At 34.4% G+C, this 24,442-nt stretch overlaps 1 protein-coding gene across 1 annotated transcript in view; it reads right to left on the reverse strand.

Moving 5' to 3' along the window:
* Ammecr1 (Alport syndrome, mental retardation, midface hypoplasia and elliptocytosis chromosomal region gene 1) overlaps positions 1-24,442 on the reverse strand; it is a 129,993-nt gene that overhangs the window by 54,695 nt on the left and 50,856 nt on the right. Inside the window, exon 2 of the mRNA XM_013025896.1 lies at positions 9,162-9,272. Coding sequence (XP_012881350.1) covers positions 9,162-9,272 — 111 coding nt within the window. The remainder of the gene's footprint in view (positions 1-9,161; positions 9,273-24,442) is intronic.

Below are 24,442 nucleotides of genomic sequence, written 5' to 3' on the forward strand. Positions count from 1 at the left end.
GAAACATAGGTCCCATGGTTTCCCTTATTTGCAATATCTAGTATATGTATGAGTCAAGCAGAAAAGGTCAGATAAGGTGATATTAGGAAAATAAACCCTAAGGTATGTATTTAAATGTTTTTTCTTTCATGCATTTGTTTCTAACGCATATATAAGATTATTTCTTTGTTGCTTTGTATGTCCCTCCCCCAGTATAACCCCTGCTTTCACTGTATTTGATGTCAGTATAAATTGTGGAGGGGAAGGGGAGAAACAAGTCGTTTAAATAACGCTTCTAGTTTTTTTATTGGCTAGAGAGAAGAGTCTCACATTTTCCTGCCCAGGTGGCTCTGAACCATGACCTTCAGTTCCCAAGAGTCCTGAGTAGCTAGAATCACAGACAAAGCCACCAGCAGCCAGCACTTCTTATACCTTTTAAGGAAATCTCTTCAAAAGTATTCTCATGCTCAAAAATAATTAAAATTTTAATAATTAAGTTTTAATAGGTTGCATGCATGATGGTGTTGCCTGTAACTCTGGTTACTGGGGAGGCTTAAATTAGAAGGAATACAGTCATGCCAGCCCAAGCATAAAGGTATACAGCTATACAGAGGTACAGTTGCAGACTGCAACCAATCATGTGTAGGAACAAACAAGACTTTAGTTGAAAAATAGCTGAAGCCCAAAGGGGTTGGAGGCATGGCTCAAGTGGTAGTGTTCCTAGCCTGTCTAGCAAGGCCTTCAGCTCATATCCCAATAATGCCAAAAAATTTAACATTAAATTGATGCAAGAAACATTCAACGTTCTATTTCACTACTCAACCTACTAGAAACAGTGTCTTCTTGAAACCTTCAAGTTTATTGCTTATGATATTCTAGACAGGAGTAATAACTTTACACTAAGATCAATGTAACCTGCTTATTCTTTCAGAACATTAAAATACAAATCTACTTTTGTTCACTTTTGACATATAAATAGAACCCATATTTCTCATATAAATATCCAGATAAAAATAAATCTTTAAATGCCAACAGTATAATTTTAGGTCACACCTAATAGTATAATTTCAACCAATATTTGGGCTCTAATTTAGTGTTACCATTTCAGACCATCTGGAGAAATGAAGACTATCTCAGACAATGACTCTAAGAAAGGAGGTTGAACCAAAATATGGATTTACTTTATTTTCACAGGAGGAAAGTAGAATCTAAATGATTAACTTTCATTAGTCTCCATTTTTCCAGGATTAAGATTGCAATCCAACTTGGTTCTGGCTTCTTTTTGGTTCTCTTTCTCTTTCTCTCTCTCTCTATACACACCACTTTTAATAGTCCTCTATTTCAGAGGATTTCTCTCAGTCATAGTTCATTTTCCTCTCTAAAATATGCTACTGAATGCAATAATTTCATAAGCTCCTCTAATTATTTCAGCTTTTATCACAGAGATGCAGTATCTGTGTTCATCAGCATCACGTGGAAAACATTCTCATTCTCCCTAGAATAATTATTTCTCCAATGGCATTAAAGACTCTTAGGGTAAGAAGAGCGGTTTAAACATGGCTGAAATTTTGTGTAGCTCACTCTCTTTGTATCAAAATTAAGAAGCATGAACCCTGATACTAAAATGCCCATTTTTAGCTTCTCGCACAGCTTTTTCCAGGTGGCTTTTACTTCTTTTCTGCCCAAATGCATTGTGCCTCTGGCTCTTAAAGTAGCAGGGAGATTGCAACTAGAGACACTGAAGATCTGAGAAGTGTGCGAAGGAATTAGAGTCTGATAAACTTGTTATGATTAATTTCTGTGGCAATAGTTGCTATACGAATTCAGACAATGAGGCATGCTTGGAATGGTTCTTGCACTTTGCTCTCTGTCTACATTCTGCTGGCCACATTTCTGCACTGTAGCACATCCTTACAATAATGTAGAAGCATAGTAACCTAGCAGTTAAATTGAAGATTCCTAATTTCTGCTTTCCTCTGGATAACTCTGAATAAAGAGCATAAAGCAACTGTACATTAAATCAAGTGCTTTACAAAATCTGACAAATGTTTTATTTCTTATCTGGTAATCAATAAATAGAAGCTAACAAAATACAAGGATTAGGACTCTTGTAGCCACTTTCCTTTTGGTAAATAAGTAATAAAATTAGATTGGAAATTTAGGTAAATAATTTTGCATTTGTTTGATACATCTAATTCATTCCCATAAAGAGCCTACTTTAGCCAGGAGTCCACCATAGACATTTGCCCAAAATAGTCTGTCCTCAGCATCTTAGAATGAGGATTCCATGACAATACTGTACAGTCAGAAGTGACTCATGTACAGCTTTTCTTTTCATAAAAAAATTCAATCTAGATGATTAGTACCATCAGGACTGGTATCAATCACAAAGGTGGGAAGAAGAACTTGTTTTACTCACAACAAGCCACATATAGTTACCTAAGAAAATAAAAATAATAATAATTGGTACATAATAGTTTAGCCTGTGGGGTAAATACAACTACTAATGACAATGCTTGTAAACTCATAGTGCCCTAGAAAAATGCTAATAAAAAGTGCTAATAAAAAGTAGATGTTGGGGGCTGGGAATATGGCATAGTAGTAGAATGCCTGCCTAGCATGCATGAAGCCTTGGGTTCAATTCCTTAGTACCACATAAAAAGAAAAGGCCAGAAATGGCTCAAGTGGTGGAGTGCTAACCTTGAGTAAAAGAAGCTCAGGAGAGTGCACAGGTGCTGAGTTCAAGCCCCAGGACTGGCAAAAATAAAATTAGATTTGGATTACGATGCAAATTGTAATCCAGAGAATTCTTTGATGTAGCTAGGACCTCTGAAAGGAATAAAGTAGGTTTTTCTTAACTACTTTCAGTATCTCAAACAATCTAATATAAATATTGTACTGTGCAATTTCTTTCTCTCATTCTTCCTATTTCTTTCTCTCTTCTACTTCTTTCATATATACATATCCACAAACACACACACACATCTCAATGACAAGAGAAAATAAACTCCAAAACAAAACAAACACTTCACCTTTGATGTGGTTAGCCTGTTTCCTAGGAAGGATTGAACTTCCATTGCTAGTTTCTCAGAATTTAAGCAGCACAAGAAAAGCAGCCTTTCCAATCAGACACTGACAACACCTGCATAATTACTGCACTGGTAAGAGATCCAAATAGAGTCAAGAGAAGTTAGGCATTCCCATTTTTATTAATCATTCTGAGTCTAAAAAACTTACTAGCAAAAAAAAAACACTACCAATTTGAATTTACATTTCAATAAATGAAAATAGATCTGTACTTTGTGGGACAATTTATTAAAAGTTTTAAGGGATTTTTCAAGACTGAGATGTTTGTACTCATCTCTAGTAATCACAATTCTCTTCTGTACAAAAGTATGTTTGCTAAATACTAAAAGAGAAGAAACAAATCTACGCTTTCTAACATGTAAAAGTCATAAATGCAAGTGAATACTAGACTCTATTTGCAAATAATTGGTAAATACTAGAAATTCTTCTTCAACTGACACAAAGACCATTTGTACCTTGAATTTTTTTTATTTTTTATTTTTTTTATTTTTTTTTAAATTTAATTTTATTTTATTTGTGAACATACTGTACAGAGGAGTTACAATTACATGGGCAGGATAATGCTGTACCTTGAATTTTTAAGCACTAATAAATACAGTAAATTTTCACTATGTCACCAACTTCTATGGGTAGCTTTTATCAGTTGTGCTCAGTTGTATCTCCTATTATTATTTGCTATAATCCTCTCAACTTTTACTGAGAGCCTTCAAAAAACAGGGACAAGTCATCTATTTCACAGTTTCATGTTGTTAATTCCCTTATTTTTATGTTTCTACATGGAAAGTATGAATTTTTTTACAATTTGAGGGAGATCTTTAGGTTGTTTATTTTTTTTTATTTTTTTGGGGGGTCCGGTCATGAGGCCTGAACTCTGGGCCTGGGTGCTGTCCCTCAGCTCTTCAGCTCAAGGCTAGCACTCTACCACTTGAGCCACAGCACCACTTCCGGCTTTTTTACTTTTTGCTTATGTGGTGCTGGGGAATCGAACCCAGGGCCTCAGGCATGTAAGGCAAGCTCTACCACTGAGCCACCTTCCCAGCCCCTCTTTAGGTTGTTTATAAGGCCTTCCTTCACTCCAAGATAAATCAGAGCCTACAACTTAACTATAACAAGTATGTATGGGTATAAATCAAAATTTAATCCAGGATATACATTTCATTTTATCTGGTAATTTTTAATAGAAATGCTTAACATACTCATGGAGCATAAACAAGGCAGATCATATTGTCTTGGATAAGACAACTAATTTTTGGAGAGTGCCCTCAGATCTTGGTATACTCACCATGTTCACTGCAGTATTTTTCACAAGAGCCAAAAGTTAGAAGACACCAAAAATGCAGATGGATGAATGCATATACAAAATGTGGTGATAGTGGTAGTGGTGGAAGTGATGGTAGTGTGTGTGTGTATGTACATGATGGAATGTTATTTAGCCTGAAACAGGAAGGACTTTGACATGTTTTCACATGAATAAACCTTCAAAACATGTTAAGAAAAGAAAATCAGTCATGTGATGACACATAGCAACCTAGAACAGTCTGTTTCACAGACAGAAAATTGAATGTTGGTGTTGAACTCTGTGAGAGGTGAATGGAAGCTGGTGGACAGTGATACAGAGTTTAGTTTGGGAATAAGGATGGCAGGGAGGTTGTACAACAAAGGGAATAAGGATGGCAGGGATGGTTGTACAACAAAGTAGCTGGGTAAATCCCAGAGAATTTTATATTTTAAAATAGTTAAAAGGGTAATTTTCATTTTGTGTATATTTTACCACAATAAGAAGTATAGCTGAGTAACGCCTTGAAAACGAACAGCAGGCTATCTAATTGCAGATGAAACTAATGAATAAACAGATGTTCTAATTGTTTAAAGACACCTTACCTAAAAAGTCCTTAATTTCCTTGCTTATTGTTTTGCTCTCTAAACTCATTAGTTTGTATTGTGAATAACTGGTTTTATGATGGGAAAGCAAGACACCAAGAATCACAGATTGTTAAATTCAGAAAAACTGTATTCTCCTTGACATCTCAGCTACACAACTAAAAAAAAAACAATTTCATATCCCAGTGTACTATATTTTATAATAAATATTAAGCATTTTTATATTAGTAATCCAAGTCTACTTTATTTTGACGACTTTAAACAACTATGAATTATATACTTTGTATAATCCCATCTATGTATTTTTTTGAAATTTCAAAACCAAATTATAGCATTAAGTAGAATGGTTGATCCCTGATTACATTTTCATGATGAAGCTTTAATATATAAATTACAGTAAAATTTTTCTTCCTATTTTAACACCTTATTTCAATCTAAAGTAAAACACACTTTCATGTTGAGTGAGAGCGAGGAGTCAGAAGGATCGGCTTTGCAGTCACATGTCCTGACTGTGAATCCTGCTTCCACCAGCTTACTAGAAGTATGAAAGGGTAAATTATAGGAATACTTTTATCTCAATTTCCTCATTTCTAAAATATGGATATTGATATGTAAGAGTTGTTGTGAGGGTTGTGAACATAAAGTTCCTCAGCATTGTCTGTAGAAATAAGTATACCACTGGATTAAAAATACATTTAAATTTGTTAAATGACTTCATACTGTTAGAGACTCTAAAATAATTCCAGAAAAAAGAATCTGGTTGTATTTTGGATTTTGTCTGTTCCTCCCAAATAACTTGATTTGTAATATTTAGTCAAATAACATTATACCAACCAAGCAAAAGTGAAAAGTAAAACCAGACATTTATATGTATACACAACACAAAGTCACTCATACATATGTACATACCACTCTTTAATGTGCTCTATACAATGTGAGGAAGTTGTATAGAAACATGAGCAAAAACTTGAAGAATAAACAGGAAGAGCCACAGACTATCACACAGAGACAAGATGCATAAGAATAAGCAAATTTCCAAGTCCAACTGTTTGAACAACTTACTCTGGCATAATATTGTTAGAAAAATATACTGCCATTCTAGTAATTACCCTTTGTGATAAAGTCTAGAAAAATTGGATATTCTTATTTCTTATATATGTAGGCAGAAGAATTTATTTTCTTTAACAATTCCATATTGCTACCAGGTACTACTAAGTATTTCTAAAGTTTATAATACTTGATAATAGGATTTCTGCTACAATTTCACTAGAAAACAAAAAGGAGTTTCTATATAATCAAATATATACTTTCTACTGGCCAAATATAAAGAAAAATCAAATTTCTTAACATATTTATTTCTAGAATTATGTTCCCTAGACTACTAATGGAATAAGACATTGATTAGAGTAGGAGGATAAAAAAAGACTCTATAAGGGCTAGGTATGGTGACTTTGCCTGTAATCTTACTTATTTCGGAAGCAAGGATAAGAAGATTGCTTTCTGAGGCCAGCCCAGGAAAAAGCTAGTGAAGCTCTATCTCAAAAATAAGCCAAGCCCCACAACCAACCAAAAAAACAAGTCAAGTGTGGTGGTTCACACACATCATTCCAGCTACTCAGGAGGTAGAGATCTGAGTGGTCCCAGGATAACCAAAGCAAAGCTAAAGACTATATAGGGACACTAAAAACAAAACTACTTGGGTCATGGCTCAAGTGGTAGAGCAATTGACTAGCAAGTCTCAGGTTAATCCCTAGTACAACTAAGGGTAATAAAAGGTTTCTGTAGTCAAATAAATTGAAGTCCAAAAAATGCTGCATTTTGAGTTGGACACTGGGAGCTCACATCTGTAACCCTAGCTACTCAGGATGCTGAGATTTGAGGATCACAGTTCAAAGCTAACCTGGATAGGAAAGAAGATGAGGCTCTGATCTCAAAAGGAACCAGCAAAAAACTGGAAGGGAAGGTATGGCTCAAATTCTTGAGTAATAGCCTTGAGGGAAAAAGCCTGAGGCCCTCAGTTCAAGCACCAGTGCATGCATGTGCACACGCATGCGTTTCCCCCCCCCCCAATGAAATGGTACATATCTATTATTGATTTATAACGTTTTTAACATAAAATGTTCCAAGAAGTGGAATCAAGAGGGTTTTTTAATTTTACTTTTTGCATTTCTTTTCTTCTGCTTTCTTCCCTTTTGTCACTGTTTTTGATTTCTGTACTTTTTGTCTTGTAAGTAAATTTATCTGATTAGGGAAGGGGAAGAGTGAGAAAAAAGGTGAAGTAATTCAGGAGTGATACCTGTTGAAAATGAACTATACAATTTGCGGGGGGGGGGGAGGGCAGTGTCAGGAAGGAAAAACCTGGGAGAAAATGAGGGAGGGGGTGACTGTTAAAATAGAAGTGTACTCAATACCTGAATTATGTAACTATAACACCTCTGTACATCACCTTTCCAATAAAAATTAAAATTAAAAAATTTTAAAAACATAAAAGGTTTTGAAACATACTACAATAAGCAGCACCGTTTACATTTATTAATAAGTTTTATGTTTTAGCTAGATTCCCAAACTTGCTTGGCAACAAAATCCTTTTTCAAGCAATCCTAAGGAACCAGTGTGCCTCATAACAAGTTACTTTGAGAAACGTACAATAAGTCATCTGTGGTTATTTATTAAATGTGAAATTTTATATGTACCTATACCCAAAGGTAGTCACTGGGAGAATTCAATGAAGTCCCAAAATGAGTCCACTGTCCTTTTTGTAAGAATAATAGTAATAAAAATCTAACAGACATAGGGTCAGCATTTACCCTCTCAAATTTTAGTTCTTTCTAGATGTGACTCTTAAAGTCTGTATGTTAAGTCCAAACATCCAGTTTGCAATGCCTGTCAAAAGCTAAAAATGAATATGGCCAAAGCTAGTGGCTCATATCTATAATCCTATCTACTCAGGATGCTGAGGTTTGAGGGCTGGGGTTCAAATCTAGCCCAGAAAGGAAAGTTTGTGAAACTCTTACCTCCAGTTAGCTACCAAAAAGCTGGAAAATGGAGCTGTGGTCCAAGTATGCCTTGAGCAAAAAATCTCAGGGATTGTAACCATGCCCTGAGTTTAAGCCCCAGGACTGGCATAAAAAGAATATGACTCTCTAAGTCATTGGTTTTTATTTTACTGAGCTTCATGTAAGCTGAGAAACCCTTGTAGCTGTGTGCTACTGCACACGTACAAATGTGAAATACTAAATGTACAGAATTTTATTAGTTAGAAACATGAGCCTACATTTATATAATTCCACAGTAAAATAATGAAAATTCCATAACATGAACCCTGAAGCAGAATGGTGAGTGATTATTTCATTCTCCAAATATCCCTATTAAATATGTAGAACAAAATATTGTAATTACTAATATACTTCTGGTATATATATAAAACCTATGATGGTTTAAGCAAATAGCACTTAGTACCAATAGTGAGTGAGGATGGAATTTTTATTGTATACTGTGTATATCAAAATTATAGAAACTGTGTTAGATTAAACCCCCAAAATATGAACAAAAACAGGAAATTCCTTTACTAATAGCTTATTATTTAAGGAATTCTCTTCTTTTGAAATAATATTGGGACAAAATTCGCTAGACATCTAAATGTGAACAAAAAGAGTCAGATGGCATGCTAGATAGCTTCTGGCAAGCTCAAAAATGAAAAACAAAATCTAAGCAACTATAACTTTGTCCATGTGTTACATAAAACAAATAAGCAAGCTACAATTAATTTGGGGTTAAAGATGAATGTGACTAATTATCTGCCAAGCTAGGATATCACTTTCTTCCTAAGTTCACTTTTCAATTTCAAAAATACAGAAGAGTGGAACAAATGTGTTAAAGGCCTAATAAAGAAAACATAATGACTGTTTTAATAGAAATAGTATATTTTGGTAACCCATGAATATTTGGTAATTGATTTTTTTGATTATACTAGATAAGCTAGCCACTGAAAGGAAAAAAAACTTCAAAGCATGTAAGCAGATATTTTATATTATGGTAATAAAGATCAATAACATTTTATAAGAGATAAAATAACTGGTCAAACAGAAGAAAACATATGAAAAGTCAAGAATGTTAATAATTTAGTAAAGGTAAAGGATTTAAATATTAGGTTCAAATTTCATCAACTTTTTGTTTAGAATGTAGAAGTAGAGGTAACAAAAACTGGTGTTCACCTGGTAAGTGTGTACTCCCTGAGTCCTGAATGCAAATTCATGGCAGAAAAAGTACCTATGCATCCACGTAATCTTTTGTCTCGACCAATCTTCCATGTTACAAACAGTGGGCTGTAATGGAAGATAAAAACAGGTAAATCAATTAATTCAACTCAAGCAAGTATTTATTAAGTATTTACCATAAGCTAGATTATAAGCCTGAGATACACAGAAAAAAGACAAATTCTCCCAAGGACTCAGATTCTAGACAATTTAGAAAAAAGAAAAGTACGTTGTGGGATGTCCTACATGTTAAGCACCAAAAGAAGCATTTTAACAAACTATATTAATCCTTACAACAACAGCTGCTGCTGACATTTCTTTTTAAGCGACGAGATAGTCCCATAGTTGATACATAATAAAGTAGGAACTCATACCTGGGCATCTTGGATGACTGCTCAATTCCTTGTGAAAGGTGCTTGAAAGATATATGATACCTATGAGGCAGTCATTGCCTCTAGAAGCCAGTACCAAAGGCAGAAATGTTTATAGTAAACTAGTGCAAACAAAAAGAAATAAGCACTATAAACTGTGTCCAAACTGCTATAGAGAAACATTCATTATGTTCTATAATCTTCAATTTGGCCTGGAAAAATTAATAGGGTTTAGAGAGGTGAAGGGCAATAGCAAACATTAATAAATAAATATTCCTAAACCAGAAACTGTATCTAAAAGTCTTATCTATCAATAGGGCTTCTCAAGCATCAAAACACAAAGTGTCAATTATAATGAGTATCCAAAATAATATAGCTTTAAGTGAAAGTTAGCCCAGTAGTTAGATTACATAGTCACTCAACGACAACCTCAATTAATAGTTAAATCAAAAACAATTATATCCTAATTAGAAGTAATTTTAGGTTAGTGTTTATGACATAAATTAATTTACATATTTTAGGGTAGTTTGTAAAAAGATTGCCCCAGTTTTGGAGATGGACTGTACTAATGTGAGTATTCACAGTGTTACTTACTTAATATATTTCTGCTTTCTAAAAAGTTAATTTTTTAAAGTTAAAATTTTCTAAAGTTAAAATTTTAGGGCAATATAATATATGTCATACATATTTGCATTAGTGAGTTAGAGAACATTCTTAATTTAAAATGCTCTCTTCTAAGTTACCAGCAGTTGTATAAAAAGATAATCTCATTCAAACCATTCAATCATCCACCTCAAACATTTATGTTAGGCCAAGTTCTGCAGCCACAATAGCAAATGGGTTCCCAAATGAATAATGAAATACAAAAAAAATTACTTTGTTCCCAGAACTAAATAACTGAAATACAAAAAATTACTTTGTTCCCAGAACTAAATAACTGCTAACACTGACAAAGACAAGGAAAGCATAAGGTCAAAGTTAGCAATCAAGCATTGGTTGACTTATGCAAAAAGTACCAAAGTAAAAAAAAAAAGGTAAAGGCTTATTTTTAAAATTTGTATCTCTTATGTTGTCTCATAAGAGACAACATAATCAAGTATTAAATGAAGCATTTAATCAAGTATTAAATGAAGCATAAAATGAAGCATTTGAAAATTTTCTTCTATTTACCCTTTTTATAAATTTTATTTTTGAATAAGCATCCATTAGTAACATAAGAGGTAATAATTTCATATAGGCATATTACACATCTATATCCATCTCCCTCATTTTTGTATGTTTTTTTAATTGTAAAAATACTTTACAGAGAGGTTAGTTAAATGAGCAAGGTAATGAGTACATTTCCTATCGAGCATTGTTGACTCCTCCATTTTCCCCTACGATTCCTTCCTTCCCGCTGCCACAACTACCCTTCCACCCCTCACCTCCTACCCCCCCACCCTACCAAAGTTGTAAAGTTCATTTTCAACATAGGGTCTTGTACATCTCATTATTACAATGGGTCAACCTGTATCCCTATTTAAGCATTTTGTTTTTTTCCCTTCCCCTCCCAAAGCTAAAGAATTGTATATACAAGATGCAGGTCACTGACATCAAATACAGTGAAAATAGGGGTTACACTGTGGGTGAGGAATAAACAAAGAAACAAAAAAAATCACATGGTACATTATAAATATGTTAGAAACAATAGCAAGAAAGAAAAAACAACTTGTGTCCCTATCTTGGGGTTCATTTCACTTAGCATCATCTTATATGGTTATATGTACATAGCTTTTGACCTCTTCTACTTGTCCCAGACATATACTAGTTATTGCAAATAAGAGAAACCATGGGACCTATGTTTGTTTGGGCCTGGCTTACTTCACTTAATATGATTTTTTTCCAAGTCTTTCCATTTCCTAACAAATGAGGCTCTGTGTGTGTGTGTGTGTGTGTGTGTGTGTGTGTGTGTGTGTGTGTGTGTGTGTGTGTATTACATTTCCTTGATCCATTCATCTACTGATGGGCATCTGGGTTGGTTCCATATCTTAGCTATGGTGAATAATGCTGCAATAAACATAGTTGGGCTGGGGGGGCTTCAGTATGGCCTTTTTTGTGATCATTTGGGTAAATGCCCAAAAGCGGGATTGCTGGGTTATAGGGGATCTCTGTGAAGTCTTTTGAGGAACCTCCATACTGCTTTCCAAAGTGGTTGAACAAGTTTACAATCCCATGAACAATGGAGTAAGGTTCCCTTCTGGCCTCCAGCACCTGTTGTTATTAGATTTCTTGATTATAGCCATTCTAACTGGGGTGAGGTGGAATCTCAATGTTGTTTTGATTTGCATTTCTTTTATGGCTAGATAGGTTGAGCATTTCTACATGTGTCTATTGGCCATTCTTATTTCCTCTTCAGAGAAGTTCTCTTTAAGTCTTTAACCCACTTAATTATCTGGCAGTTGTTTCTTTGAGGATTTGTTGTTGGGGGATTTAATTTTTTGAGTTCTAAGTATATTTTAGTTATGAGACCCTTGTCCATTGTATGACTAGTGAAGATCTTCTCGATTCCAATCCGTGGGCTTTCTATTGATCTTGCTAGCTATGTCTTTTGCAATGCAGATGCTCTGTAGCTTCATGCAATCCCATTTGTCCAACCTTTTTTGATTTGTTGTGTTTCTGGGTCTCTATTAAGAAACTTTGGGCCTGTGCCAAGGAGACCTAGAATTTCTCCTGTTCCTTCCTGTAATGTTTTCAGTGTGTCTGCTTTGACTTCAAGGTCTTTGATCCATTTGGAGTTGATTCTGGTACAGGGTGATAGCTTTAATTTTCTACATGTGTTAAACCAATGTTGCCAGCACCATTTACTGAAGCATCTCCCCCATTTTTAAAACAGTGTATGGTGGTTTTCATTATGCTGTCTTCACACACACATATATGCATATACAGGCATATGTATACACAAATATGTATATTATATTCTTTGGACTTAACAATCAGAAGACAAGAATAGATGGGATAACTTCTATATCATGTCTTTTGTTACTCATAGAAATATTTGTATTTTAAAATTTTCACATGATCTTGAAGTTTCATCTCTTTGTTTTTCACTTTGTAACTTGGTATTGTCCATGTAAACAACCATTTCTATGACTGGATATCAATCTTCTCACATCCCAATGACTACACATAAGACAGTTCCTTTGGCAGCTACAGAATGAAGTGAATCATACTGTAATATATAGAACACCGTGCCTTTAAAATACCATGATGGCTTCTCAATAACAGAAGAATACTGAATATTTTCTTCCTCAGTGATTTGAGTAAGAAATCTAAAAGTGGGAGTGAATTCATTTCCTAGCAAGAACTGTAGGAATGAAAGTCATTTACAAGTATCTTAACTTTGACTCTCTTATTTGTTCCACTAAAATACATATATCAGTCTTACAATAATATAACCCTATCTGCTTGAGTAAATATTCAAAATATATGATAAATAGAAAATGCACACAAATAAAACACTATAATCTGTAGTGAAACAAGCTGATGGGGGACTTACATACTGTTCTTTACAATGCTGTGCTGTCACTGATCAGGAAATTATTAATTCAAGACATAGCTTTTTAAGGAATTAACATTAGCCTACATTTTGTGTATCACAATGTTCTGAGAACCACTTTTCTAAGTCTGTAGTAATCACTGAATCTAGGTGATCTCTGCCAACTGGCAGCCAATGGAACCAAGTCAACAGTAGCTCATAGAAACAATAATAATACAAAATCAATGAGTATAGGGTACTTTCAGACCAAGTTACAAGTTTCATTAATGTCCCTCTTCTGAGAATTTAACTGTTATAAACCAAAATTGGCTAGGTACATTTATGAGGATGAAATATAATTAGAGGAGACAATACAAAAGGTGCAGTTAATAATATACCTCACCCTGATATATGGATGTTAAATTCAAAATGCAAGGAGATATGACAAAGCAAACAGGATTCAAGAAACAAAGGACCTCTACTTAATTTGTCTTTATCATTTCTAGATGACTTCATGTTCTTGACCTCATATATGGTATATGTATGTGTGCATCTGAGGAAAGCTAGGAGGAGGACACAGAATCAGAGGGAAACAGTGGAAAATATACAACAGAGGGGCCCATCAGCTGCACAGGACATGATGAAAATGAACTAAGCAACTCAAGGGCAGCGATGGGAAGGAGGGAATGAGAGGGAAAGAGGGAACACTTACACTAAGCAAAAGGAAAGGAATGTACATATTACCCAATTTGGAAGAAATAGTTGTACTGTCAAAGTTTACCGAATTCATAAACTTTAGACATTGATAATGACAATTTGCCTTGTAAATGTTAAAATGTGTTTGTGGCTTTAACTAAGTGTCACTATCCCACAATACTGTGAAATTTGTGAAATATATGTAATCATTTAATCTCAATAAAAATTATTTTAAAATATTATACCTCAAACCTTATCTCTCTTCTATAGCAAGATCAAGGTAGATTTAAAAAAATGGCGAGCCCCTACTCTGTCAATTTGTTCCTCATTAAAATTTGATTATATAGAATTAAATCTCTAGGCAGCAATACATCATCAAAATGTTATCAGTCCCTACTAATATAATATTTTACTATAGCAGAGATACTCTGCAAAGTTATTTACATTGAAGTAGATAAATGGAAACAGAGAAGCCCTGTATCTTGGTGTGTTTCTTCTGCCATTAATGATTGCTTCTCAGTTGAACCATGGTCCCCAGTAACATACAAAAGTATCCCACAATATATATTACTCCTGGCATCAACTGAACCCAACATCATAATTCTCCAGGATCTGGAACCTTAAAAAAAGACAGAAAGGTTAGTGTCATATATTCACCACCAGGTTAAAACATTTGGGTTTCTATTACAACAAAATAGGAGTTATTTCTTGTCCAAATCACATAAACTACAGGTTGAATTGATTAAAAACAAAACCAACAAAAAACCCTTACCTACTATGACTAAATCATGAATTAACTTGGCCAAGCTGCCATAACTAATACTAAAGCCTGGGTGGCGTATGCAGCAGAAACTTTTCTCACAGTTTTAAAGACTTCCAAGTCCAAAATTGATGTTACAGCAGGGTTTAGAAAATGGTGGAGGCACTCTTCCTAGCGTAGAAAGCTACTCCTCACATGTCATTTACCCTGAGTATGGTGGGGTGGCTCCTCTAGTATCTATTCTTACAAAGACACTTCTATCAGATCACTGCCTTATATTACTTCACTCAAGTTTCATTTCTTCCTTATAGATATTATCTCCAAATATACTGAGAAGTAGCATTGACCATACAGATTTAGGGAAGGGGGGATACAATGCAATTTAGTTTATGACAAATCCCTAACAAATACTTTAGTACACAGTGAGAAATTATAAGATAGCATATATGATAGTCATTTGCTGGGGAAAAATGTTTAAAAGAGGATTCATGTCTTTACATATTACAAGTGAATAAAAGATCCAGGAATTTGGGGGCAGAGTCAACAAGCTAGTTGTCAGCAGTTGTCAAGTCAACAAATATTACTATTTTGTATATTTTTCCTATAGGAAAAAAAGAAAGTAAGCAGCTCAGGCGTCAAAGGCTAAGACAGTAACATCAAGTGCTAGAAGCCAACTTAGGCAATATAACGAAACCAAGGATAGCCTGCAATATATAGTCAGATGCTGTTTTTTAAAAAAGAGAACTAACCAAACAAAAACAACATCAAAAAATGAATAGTAAGCATAACTGCCTTGTAAAATACCAGAGTACAGAAAAATCCTATAAATACCACAGTATTTCCTCCTCCTCTCAAGAGGGGAAAGATTAACTGAGAAAATACCAGTACAGACTAGAAATACCAGATGACAACTTACAAGTTCTTACACTTCCCATCATAAGCCCACAGAAAAGCCTACCATTTCATCTTTGTTGGCTTGCCAACACCCTTTCTGTCAGCCTTCTTGTTTCCCCTTTTCCCTGTTAACAAGTCAGCCTTCATCAAATCCAGGTCTTCTATCTATTATCTATAAGTATCATCCAAATCAAAATTTCCACTTGCCATTGGCTAATGACTACTCAGCTAGGTACAGGATCTGATTATCTGATCAAGGACTTCATATGATGGGGTAAATGAAACTTAATTCTACCAGATAATCTGAAAATCAAAGCTGTAAAAAAGGAGTGATGGGGGTGGTAATCTTGGGAAAGCTGTGTAGAGAAGTTAAGATTCAGATACATTTTATACTTTCTCAATCATACTAATTTTTTTACTACAGATGAAGAAAATACATGTCCACCATTGCCTTATACCATACTCTTCCCTCCAATCTTTGTAAAGAGTCTATTATCCATGGAACTCAGGAAACCAGAGACTCTACCTAGTATGGATTAGTAGAGAACACCACTAAGTGTTAAACAGGAATAACTAAGTTTCAATACTTGCCTTTGCCTAGTATTCTAATCTAATCATAGGTGCATTATATTTTCCTTAACTCCATTTTTAAAATTCTAATTTAGCTGGTAGGGGAAAGAAAGGAGTCTAAAGTCTGACAGATGATTGGGAAAGATGATTTTTTTTAAATCAAAGGTAATCACTAGTGACACACAACCACCCAAATTCCAAGCACACTTTAAGGGATTAGCATTATTCAGCCAATTTTTGAAACAGAAAGAACCATTTCTTCCGTAGCAAGACAAAAGTAACAGTTTTCAGCAAAAAAAAAAAAAATATCGGTCTCAGATTGATATGCTGAGATAGTCTATCTTATTATATTATTAGGTCCCTATAGTAAATAAGAAAGATTACCTTCACTAAAAAATACTTGAATGTATTTTCTTTTCCTACTTTATATTGGAGTGAGTATTGAATTTAATGTGTGGTAATATTTAAGGGTGACTAGCTGTGTTTTTTGGTAACAGAAACATATCACAAATCTTTATTACTTGAGAATCTAATAGGAATTTGAAGTGAAAATTTGATACAGACTTTGAAATGATTTCTATTTAGAATTTCGAAACCATTTGTTCAAAAAGCCTTAAGGTTTGAGACTCAGCTTTTACTATGAAACAAATTAATTACTTTAATAGATAGCACATTGGGCAAAAAGAACTTCATATTGAAGTCTTGAGATTCTTACATTAAATCCTAGCTACTCAGGAGTCTCAGATCTAAGGATCGCAGTTCAAAGCCAGCCCAGGCAGGAAAGTCTGTGAGTCTCTTATCTCCAATATACCACCAAAAACCTGGAAGTGGCACTGTGGCACAAGTGGTAGAGCACTAGCCTTGAGCTGAAGAGCTGAGGGACAGCGCCCAGGCCCAGAGTTCAAGCCCCACGACTGCAAAAAAAATAAAATAAAATAAAGAATGGAAGTACTTAGTTTGGATAAAAACCTTAAGAATGTAAGGAATATGCTAAGTGCTTAACTTTTTTTTCTCTTTCTATAATAAGGTAGATACTATGATTGTACAGAAAGTGGATCTGCCTTCATTTTTTTTTGTCTGTAAAGATATATGATAACACACACTGGAATGGTCATGTATATAACATTGATTTTAAGATTTGAAAACAGCACTGATTTTTTTAAATTTTTATTTTATTGTCAAGATGCTGTACAGAGGGGTTACAGTTACATGAGTAAGGCAGTGAGTACATTTCTTTTCGCACATCATTTCCCTTCCTTTGCTCTCCCACTATCCCTTCCTTCCCCCACAGCATTGCTTTTCTAGATTAAATCATGTAATATTCATCTATTTATACTGTTGGATTCAGTGTTATAATGTAGTATTTTAAAGTATTGTAGTATAGCATTAAACTCTTATTCTATAGTGAAGTGTTTCAATTTTCTCTCTGTTCAAAGATTATTCAAAACCAATTACATAATCCATGAGAACCAATAAGCCTCTCATGTTCTTCTTGCATAGCCTTTCCCCCTCTACCCACTATGCATTCTCCCTGCTACCAGATGCCCTCCCTCTGTAGCCCTGAATAGCTTCTAGTACTTCTCCATTTGAATATGACTATATAAGAGAAATTACTGTTAGTCTTATCTAGTGGTGGGTATCATGTGATATCCTGTCCAGTAGTAATTCCTTGCTAATCAATGGTATAAATGAAAGGGTATTGGAAACACTGCTAAAATGAAATGGATCAAACATTAAAAAAAAAGATTCTTAAGTTCACAGTAAGTAAAACTAAGAAAAAGGTTCAAAAGCTTTAGAATGACTATTAATGGATGGTCTAGTCCTACTTTCCTATGCCATTAAAGATTTTTATAGGACTTTGTTTTGATTCTTCCATTTGATGGAGTATGCAGCATAACTGGAATTCAGAGTAGTTTAAACAAAACAAGGAAAACAACTAAGGGTTTGTTTTGTTTGGGGTTTTATATTTTACCTCCCTAGCTAATGACCTATCTTCTACCATATTTTCCTTATCACAGAGCCCAATTAGATGTAGAATAGGTGGGAATAATTATACTGATGAAAATAAGAACTAATATAAAAAGAATGGGAAAATTATTTAGTTTCTTCCTTCTAGATTTTTATCTTACCTTCCATTCCAAGGAGATCTGATGATTAAGACTATAATAAAACTGATGTATTTGTTTTTCACATGGTTTCTTGGCTTAGTGAGGTAACAATCTTAATTTTAAGGTCCTTGTATTGGACTGCATGTTCCCATGGAAGAGAGGAGCTGGAAAAACTCAGGTACATACAGGAATTCAGCAAAACCTTGCCAGTTTAGAGGGAAAACAAAAAGCAGGATCAAAGTAGACAAAAGGGAGAAGATAAAGCAGTCAGGTGATACCATATTGTCTATTAAGTGAGGCAGGTTTGCCTTTGTTTCTTTCATTCCCTCTTAGCAGAGGGAATTCTCAAGAACCTTTACTATGAAACACTCAAGATGTGAAGGGTTTTTAATTTGTAATTTTTGTCTATGGTGCTGGGGATTGAATCGAAGGCTTTATTCATGCTGGGCAACTACCACTAAGTTATATGTCCAGCCTGAAGTATTTTTTAGCTAAAATTGACATCTTTACTGCCAAAATGCTTCCTCTTAAAAATCAATTTTATCAAAATAAATAATTTATGTACAAACACCCAATTTACACTTAAAATGTTTAAATGTGCCCATGCATGTAACTTAAACCACAATTAAAATACTTCTATCATCCCCAGTTTGTTCCCTGCTATTTTGCAATCAATTCCTTCTCTGAAGTACTAGACACTAACAAAATATGCTTTGCCATTACAATTCTATGTTTTCTAGAACTTCATATAAATGAAATCATCCCACACACAGGCTATTGTGTTAGTCTTTTTTCACTTAGTACAGTGTTTCTGATATTTATTCATGTTCTGTATTCCTTTTCATTTTTTAATATATCATTGTAGGGGGCTATGAGTTTCCTTTTTACCCACTGAAATATTGATGGATGTGTAGGTTATTTTCAGTTTGGGTCTATTATAAGTATATGCATTATTATTTTCTGAGGTCTCATTGTGTTGCCCAGGCTGGGCCTGAATTTGTGATTCTCCAGCCTCAGTCTACCAAGTAACTGGAATTGTAGGTACATAATGCTGCATCTGGTGAAATACACATACTTAATGTATATAACTTGATGAGTTTGGATATATGCAAACAAAATAGTAATAGCATCATCAAAATCTAGGTAATAGACATTTCCAGTGCCTCACAAAAATTGTATCCCTTTGTTTCTGTTTATTTTATTAGGAGAACATTTAACATGACAGATACAGTCAAATTTTTGAGGTATCCAATACTGTATTGTTAACCATACTCACCTACATTTTATAGCAGACATTTAGAACTTATTTGTCTACCAGAACTGAAACTGTATCCACCCTACTTCCATGAGCCCCTTGTAACCACCATTGTATCATCTGCTTCTAATAGTTGAACTATTACAGATGTTTCATGTAAGTGGAATCACACAGTGCTTGTCCTTCTGTGACTAACTTAATACACTTAGCATAATATCCTCTTGGTTCATCCACATTGTTTCAAATACCAAGATATCATCCTTTTCTAAAGGTTGAATAATACTCCATTGTCTGTGTATATCACATTTTTATTCATTTATTTGTTGATGGATATTGTGGTTATTTCCATATCTTGGTTACCATAAATAATGATGTAATGGAGATAGTGTCTCCAGAGCCTGATTTCAATTCTTCTGCATTTATACTCAAATGTGCGATTACTGGAGTATATAGCAAGTCTGCTGTAATCTTTTTCTGAGGCATACTTTTCATAAGCAGTATACTATTTGGTATTCTTACCAACAAGTTCCAATTTCACTAGATTCTTACAATGAGTTGGGAAGAAATCTTTCTGCCTTTATTTTCTGAGTTGGGTTTGTTTCTTCTGAGTTGGATTTGTTTCTTAAGTGTTTAACAGAATTCACACTGAATTCATTAGAGGCTGGAGTTTTAATTGTGGATATATTTTTGTTTTGGGGCGTGTGTGTGTGTGTGTGTGTGCGCGCGCGTGCCAGCACTAAAACTTGGAACTCAGGGCCACAAGCTCTCATTCAGCTAGTGTTGTGCAACCTGAGACACACCTCCAGTTTGGCATTTTGCTAGTCAACTGAAAATAGATTCTTGTGGAATTTTCTGCTCAGGCTGGATTCAAACTTTGATCTTTGATTTCATCATCTGAGTAGCTGGTATTATAAGCATGATCCACTGGCTCCTGGCTTGTAAGATGATTTTAATTACAAATTTAATTTCTTTAATACAGCTAAAGCTATCCAGATTTTCTAGCTCCTTTTGAGTCAATTTTGGTAAATTGTGACTTTCAAGTACATTTTTCTATTATATATATACTATGATATAGAATTTCCTTCTGTAAAGTTATTTATGATATTCTTTCTATTCTTTCCTTTTTCATTAGCATATATTAGTTGTTCAAAGGGTGGCGGATCATCATGACATATTTGGTGAATGCAATATGTAGATTTGAAAGAAAATGTATTCTGGTCATGTTAGGTCCAGTTGGTTATTAGTGTTGATTATGTTTTCTATTTCCTCACTTAGTTTTTAACTACTTGTTCTATCAAGTACTGTGTTAAAATATGTAACTCTAATTATGGTTTTATTTTACTTATCCTTTCAGATATCACCATGTATTCTTTAATTTTATTGGATGCACATATATTTAAGACCATTGCACTTTTTATGAATTGATTACTTTCTCATTAGGAAATGGCTCACCTTATTCTTTTTTATTTTATTTTATTGTAAAAGTGATGTACAGAGGGGTTACAGTTACATAAGTAAGGTAGTGTTACCCATCCCTCATTTTTCTTACTTTCCTTCCCCCCTGCCTCCCCACCCCCAAGTTGTAAAGTTTATTTCTAACATATTGTCTTGTGAGTATCACTGTGGCATTGGTTCAACCTTTGTCCTTTATCTCACCATTTTGTTATTCTCTTTCCCTTCCCCAAATCAGATAAATGTATATATGAGACAGGGTACCAAAATTTTAAAAAAATAGTGACAACAAGGGATAAACCAAAGGAACAAAATGAAAGAAAAAGGAAATAACTTCACACAGTACATTAAAAAAGCCTCTTGTTTCCATATCTTTGAGTTCATTTCGATTAGCATCATTTTATATGGTCATGTGTACATAGCTACTGAGCTATTGTGATCTTCTGCTAGGACTATGCTAGCCATATACTAATTATTACAAATGCCCTAGGGAAACCATGGAGCCTATGTTTCTTTGGGTCTGGCTTACTTCACTAAATACAATTTTTTTTCTAAGTCTTTCCATTTCTTTATGAATAGGGCAATATCATTCTTTCTGATGAAAGCATAGAACTCAACATTTCTGACCATGAAAGAAATGCAAATCAAAACAATATTGAGATTTCACCTCATCCCAATTAAAATGGCCATTATCAAGAAAACAATAGCAGATGCTGGTGGGGATATGGCCAAAAGGGAAAGCTACTACACTGGTGGTATGAATGTAAACTGGTTCAACCACTCTGAAAAACAGTATAGAGGTTCCTCAGAAGACTAACCATAGAACTCCCCTATGATCCAGCAATCTCACTCCTGGGCATTTTCCCAAATGATCATAAGCAAGGCCACACTAAAGCTACCCATACAACTATGTTCATTGCAGCATTATTTACCATAGCTAAGATAGGGAACCAACCCAGATGCCCCTCAGTAGATGAATGGATCCAGAAAATGTGGTATATATATATATATACAATGGCCTGCCTTATTCTTAGTAATAAGACTGAAGTCTAAATTGACTCATATTAACATAGTTACTCCTGTTTTTTATTATTAGTATTTAAAGTTCCTTTTTCATCTCTTGACCTGTCCTTAACAGTATTTAGTTGAGCTTGCATTTTTTTACACAGCTTTTCAATCAGAGTAGTTAGACTGCTTATATTTAATTTAATTTCATCATGCCTCTACCATGTCTATATTTGATATTTCCTTTTTATATTGCCCATCTGTTTTCTAGTTGTCTATTTGCATCTTCTTTGGGAGTTAGTATAATTTTTTGTATTTTATTTTGTCACAACTATGTCTTTTTAGTGGTTGCTCCAGATTGTAAAAGATGCATCTTAACTTACTGTACCTTTAAGTAATATGTCATTGAAAAAATAATGTAAGAACTTTAACACAGTCCTTCCATTTCAACCTTCCCATTCTTTGAGACATCCTATCTTTTACTTCTTCATTCCTCATAAATCCCATGATAAGACTAGTAATCTTCTTTAAAAGTATCACTTAATTTTTAAGGAAATTTTTAAATGAACAAATTATCTTTTATATTTACTTCTATACTTGCTATATGTATCTGGCACCCTTCACTACTTTGTAGCAATCCACATTTATGTCTGGAATCATTTCCCTTCCAAATGAAGAGCTGTTTTTAATATTTCTTGTAGTTCAGGTATGCTAATGATAATTATTTCATCTGAAAAATGTTATTTCATCCTCATTTATTTTGTCTCAATTTTTAAAAGATATTTTTACTAATTATGTAACTTGAGCTTGGCAGCACTATTTTATCTTTCAGCATTAAAGATGCCATTCCATTGTCTGCTGGCCTTCAGTGTCCCTGATGGCTAATGTATGGTTTTCTATATGTAATGTCTTTTTCCCTCCTCAAATAGCTCTTAAAAATGTCCTAGCACTGGTTTTCAACAAACTTATTATAATTTTCATATTGTGGTTTTCTTTATAGTTTTCCATTTTGAAGTAAATGAACTTTTTGTGTCAGTACCAGGAACTAAATTTAGGCCCTCATGCTCTCATTCAGCTTTTTAATGTATAGCTGGCACTCTACCACTTGAGTGACATGTCCATGTCCCTAATTTTTCAGGTTAATTGGAATTAAGAGTCTCTCAGCCTGGGCTGGCTTTGAACCTCAATCCTCAAATCTAAGCCTCCTGAGTTGAGCCACTAGCTCCTAGTTCAACGAACTTCATAATATGAGTTTATAGTTCTCATCATACTTGGAAAATTTCTAGTCAATATTTTTGATGATTCTGGGGTTTAACTCTGGACCTCCCAGTTGTTGGGCAGATGCTCTATCACTTTTATCATGCTTCCAGCCTTTCTACTCAGTATTTTCCAATTTTTCAAAAAAAAATTTGCCTGTTCCCCCCCTTCCCCATGCCACTCCAATTACATTCATACAAATATGGTTGACACTGTCTCAGAATTTACTGAGGCTTTTCTCTTTCCATTTTTTTCCATTCTGTTTGAGACTGGATAATTTCTACTGTTATGTTCCTTCTTTCTTTCCTTCCTCCCTCCCTCCCTCCCTCCCTCCCTCCCTCCCTCTCTTTCTTTCTTTCTTTCTTTCTCCAGTCCTGGGGCTCGAATTCTGGGCCTGGGCACTAACCTAAGCTTCTTTTTGCTCAAGGCTGGCACTCTACCAGTTGAGCCATAGCACCACATCTGGCTTTTTCTGAGTAGTTTATTGGAGATGAGACTCGAGGACTTTCTTGCCTGGGGTGGCTTTGAACTGTGACTCTCAGATCTCAGACTCTTAAGTAGCTAGGATTACAGGTGTGAGCCACCCACCTTTCTTCTGCAATATCAAATTTGCTATTTATTTCATCCAGTGAAAATTTATTATATAAAATTAAAATTTTTATATAGTAAACTTTTCAGTTCCCAAGTTTAGTTCTTCATATGTCTTCCATTTCTTATTACTTGTGCATTTTTAATCCTTCAATATATTTTCTTAGCTGCTTTAGAGTCCTTGTCTGCAAATTCTATAACCTTTATTTCTGGTTGTATTTGTATTGAATGACTTCCTGATAGTCACATTTTAGTGCTTCATGAAATAGCTAGTAATTTTTGGATGCCAGCTAGCTATTATAATAATCACATTGTTTTGCTGTCTTTCTTTAAAGAGGATTAAATTTTTTCTTATGGGTAATTATTTTCAAGATGTAGTTTTTGTTTAGCTTTTATTCTAGGGCTAGTTTAATCCTACAGCTAGGAACTGTATTGCATACAATGAGTATGAACAAAATCTAAACATTTGTTGTAAAATTCAAATAGCTCTGTATGAGCTTGTGGCTTGACACAGGCACAGATTTATATTCAGGCAAATATAAATGAGTGTCTATGCAGATTTCTGGAGGTACCTTTTCCATCTCTAGTACTTTGTTCAACAAATCCTGCCATCTAGGCCTCCCTCCATGCTAATCTCTGTTTCATCAGTTCAGCAATATTGTAGGCTCTGCTTCAGTTCCCTGTAGCAACTTGAAACAACCCCCAGCCTATAGCCTGCTAGCCTGTAGCAACTGCCTGCAGGACAAAAGCTAGGATGATTGTAGAGTTT

This window comes from Dipodomys ordii, unplaced genomic scaffold (genome assembly GCF_000151885.1).
Source record: "Dipodomys ordii isolate 6190 unplaced genomic scaffold, Dord_2.0 Scaffold88, whole genome shotgun sequence".
NCBI lineage: Eukaryota > Metazoa > Chordata > Mammalia > Rodentia > Heteromyidae > Dipodomys > Dipodomys ordii.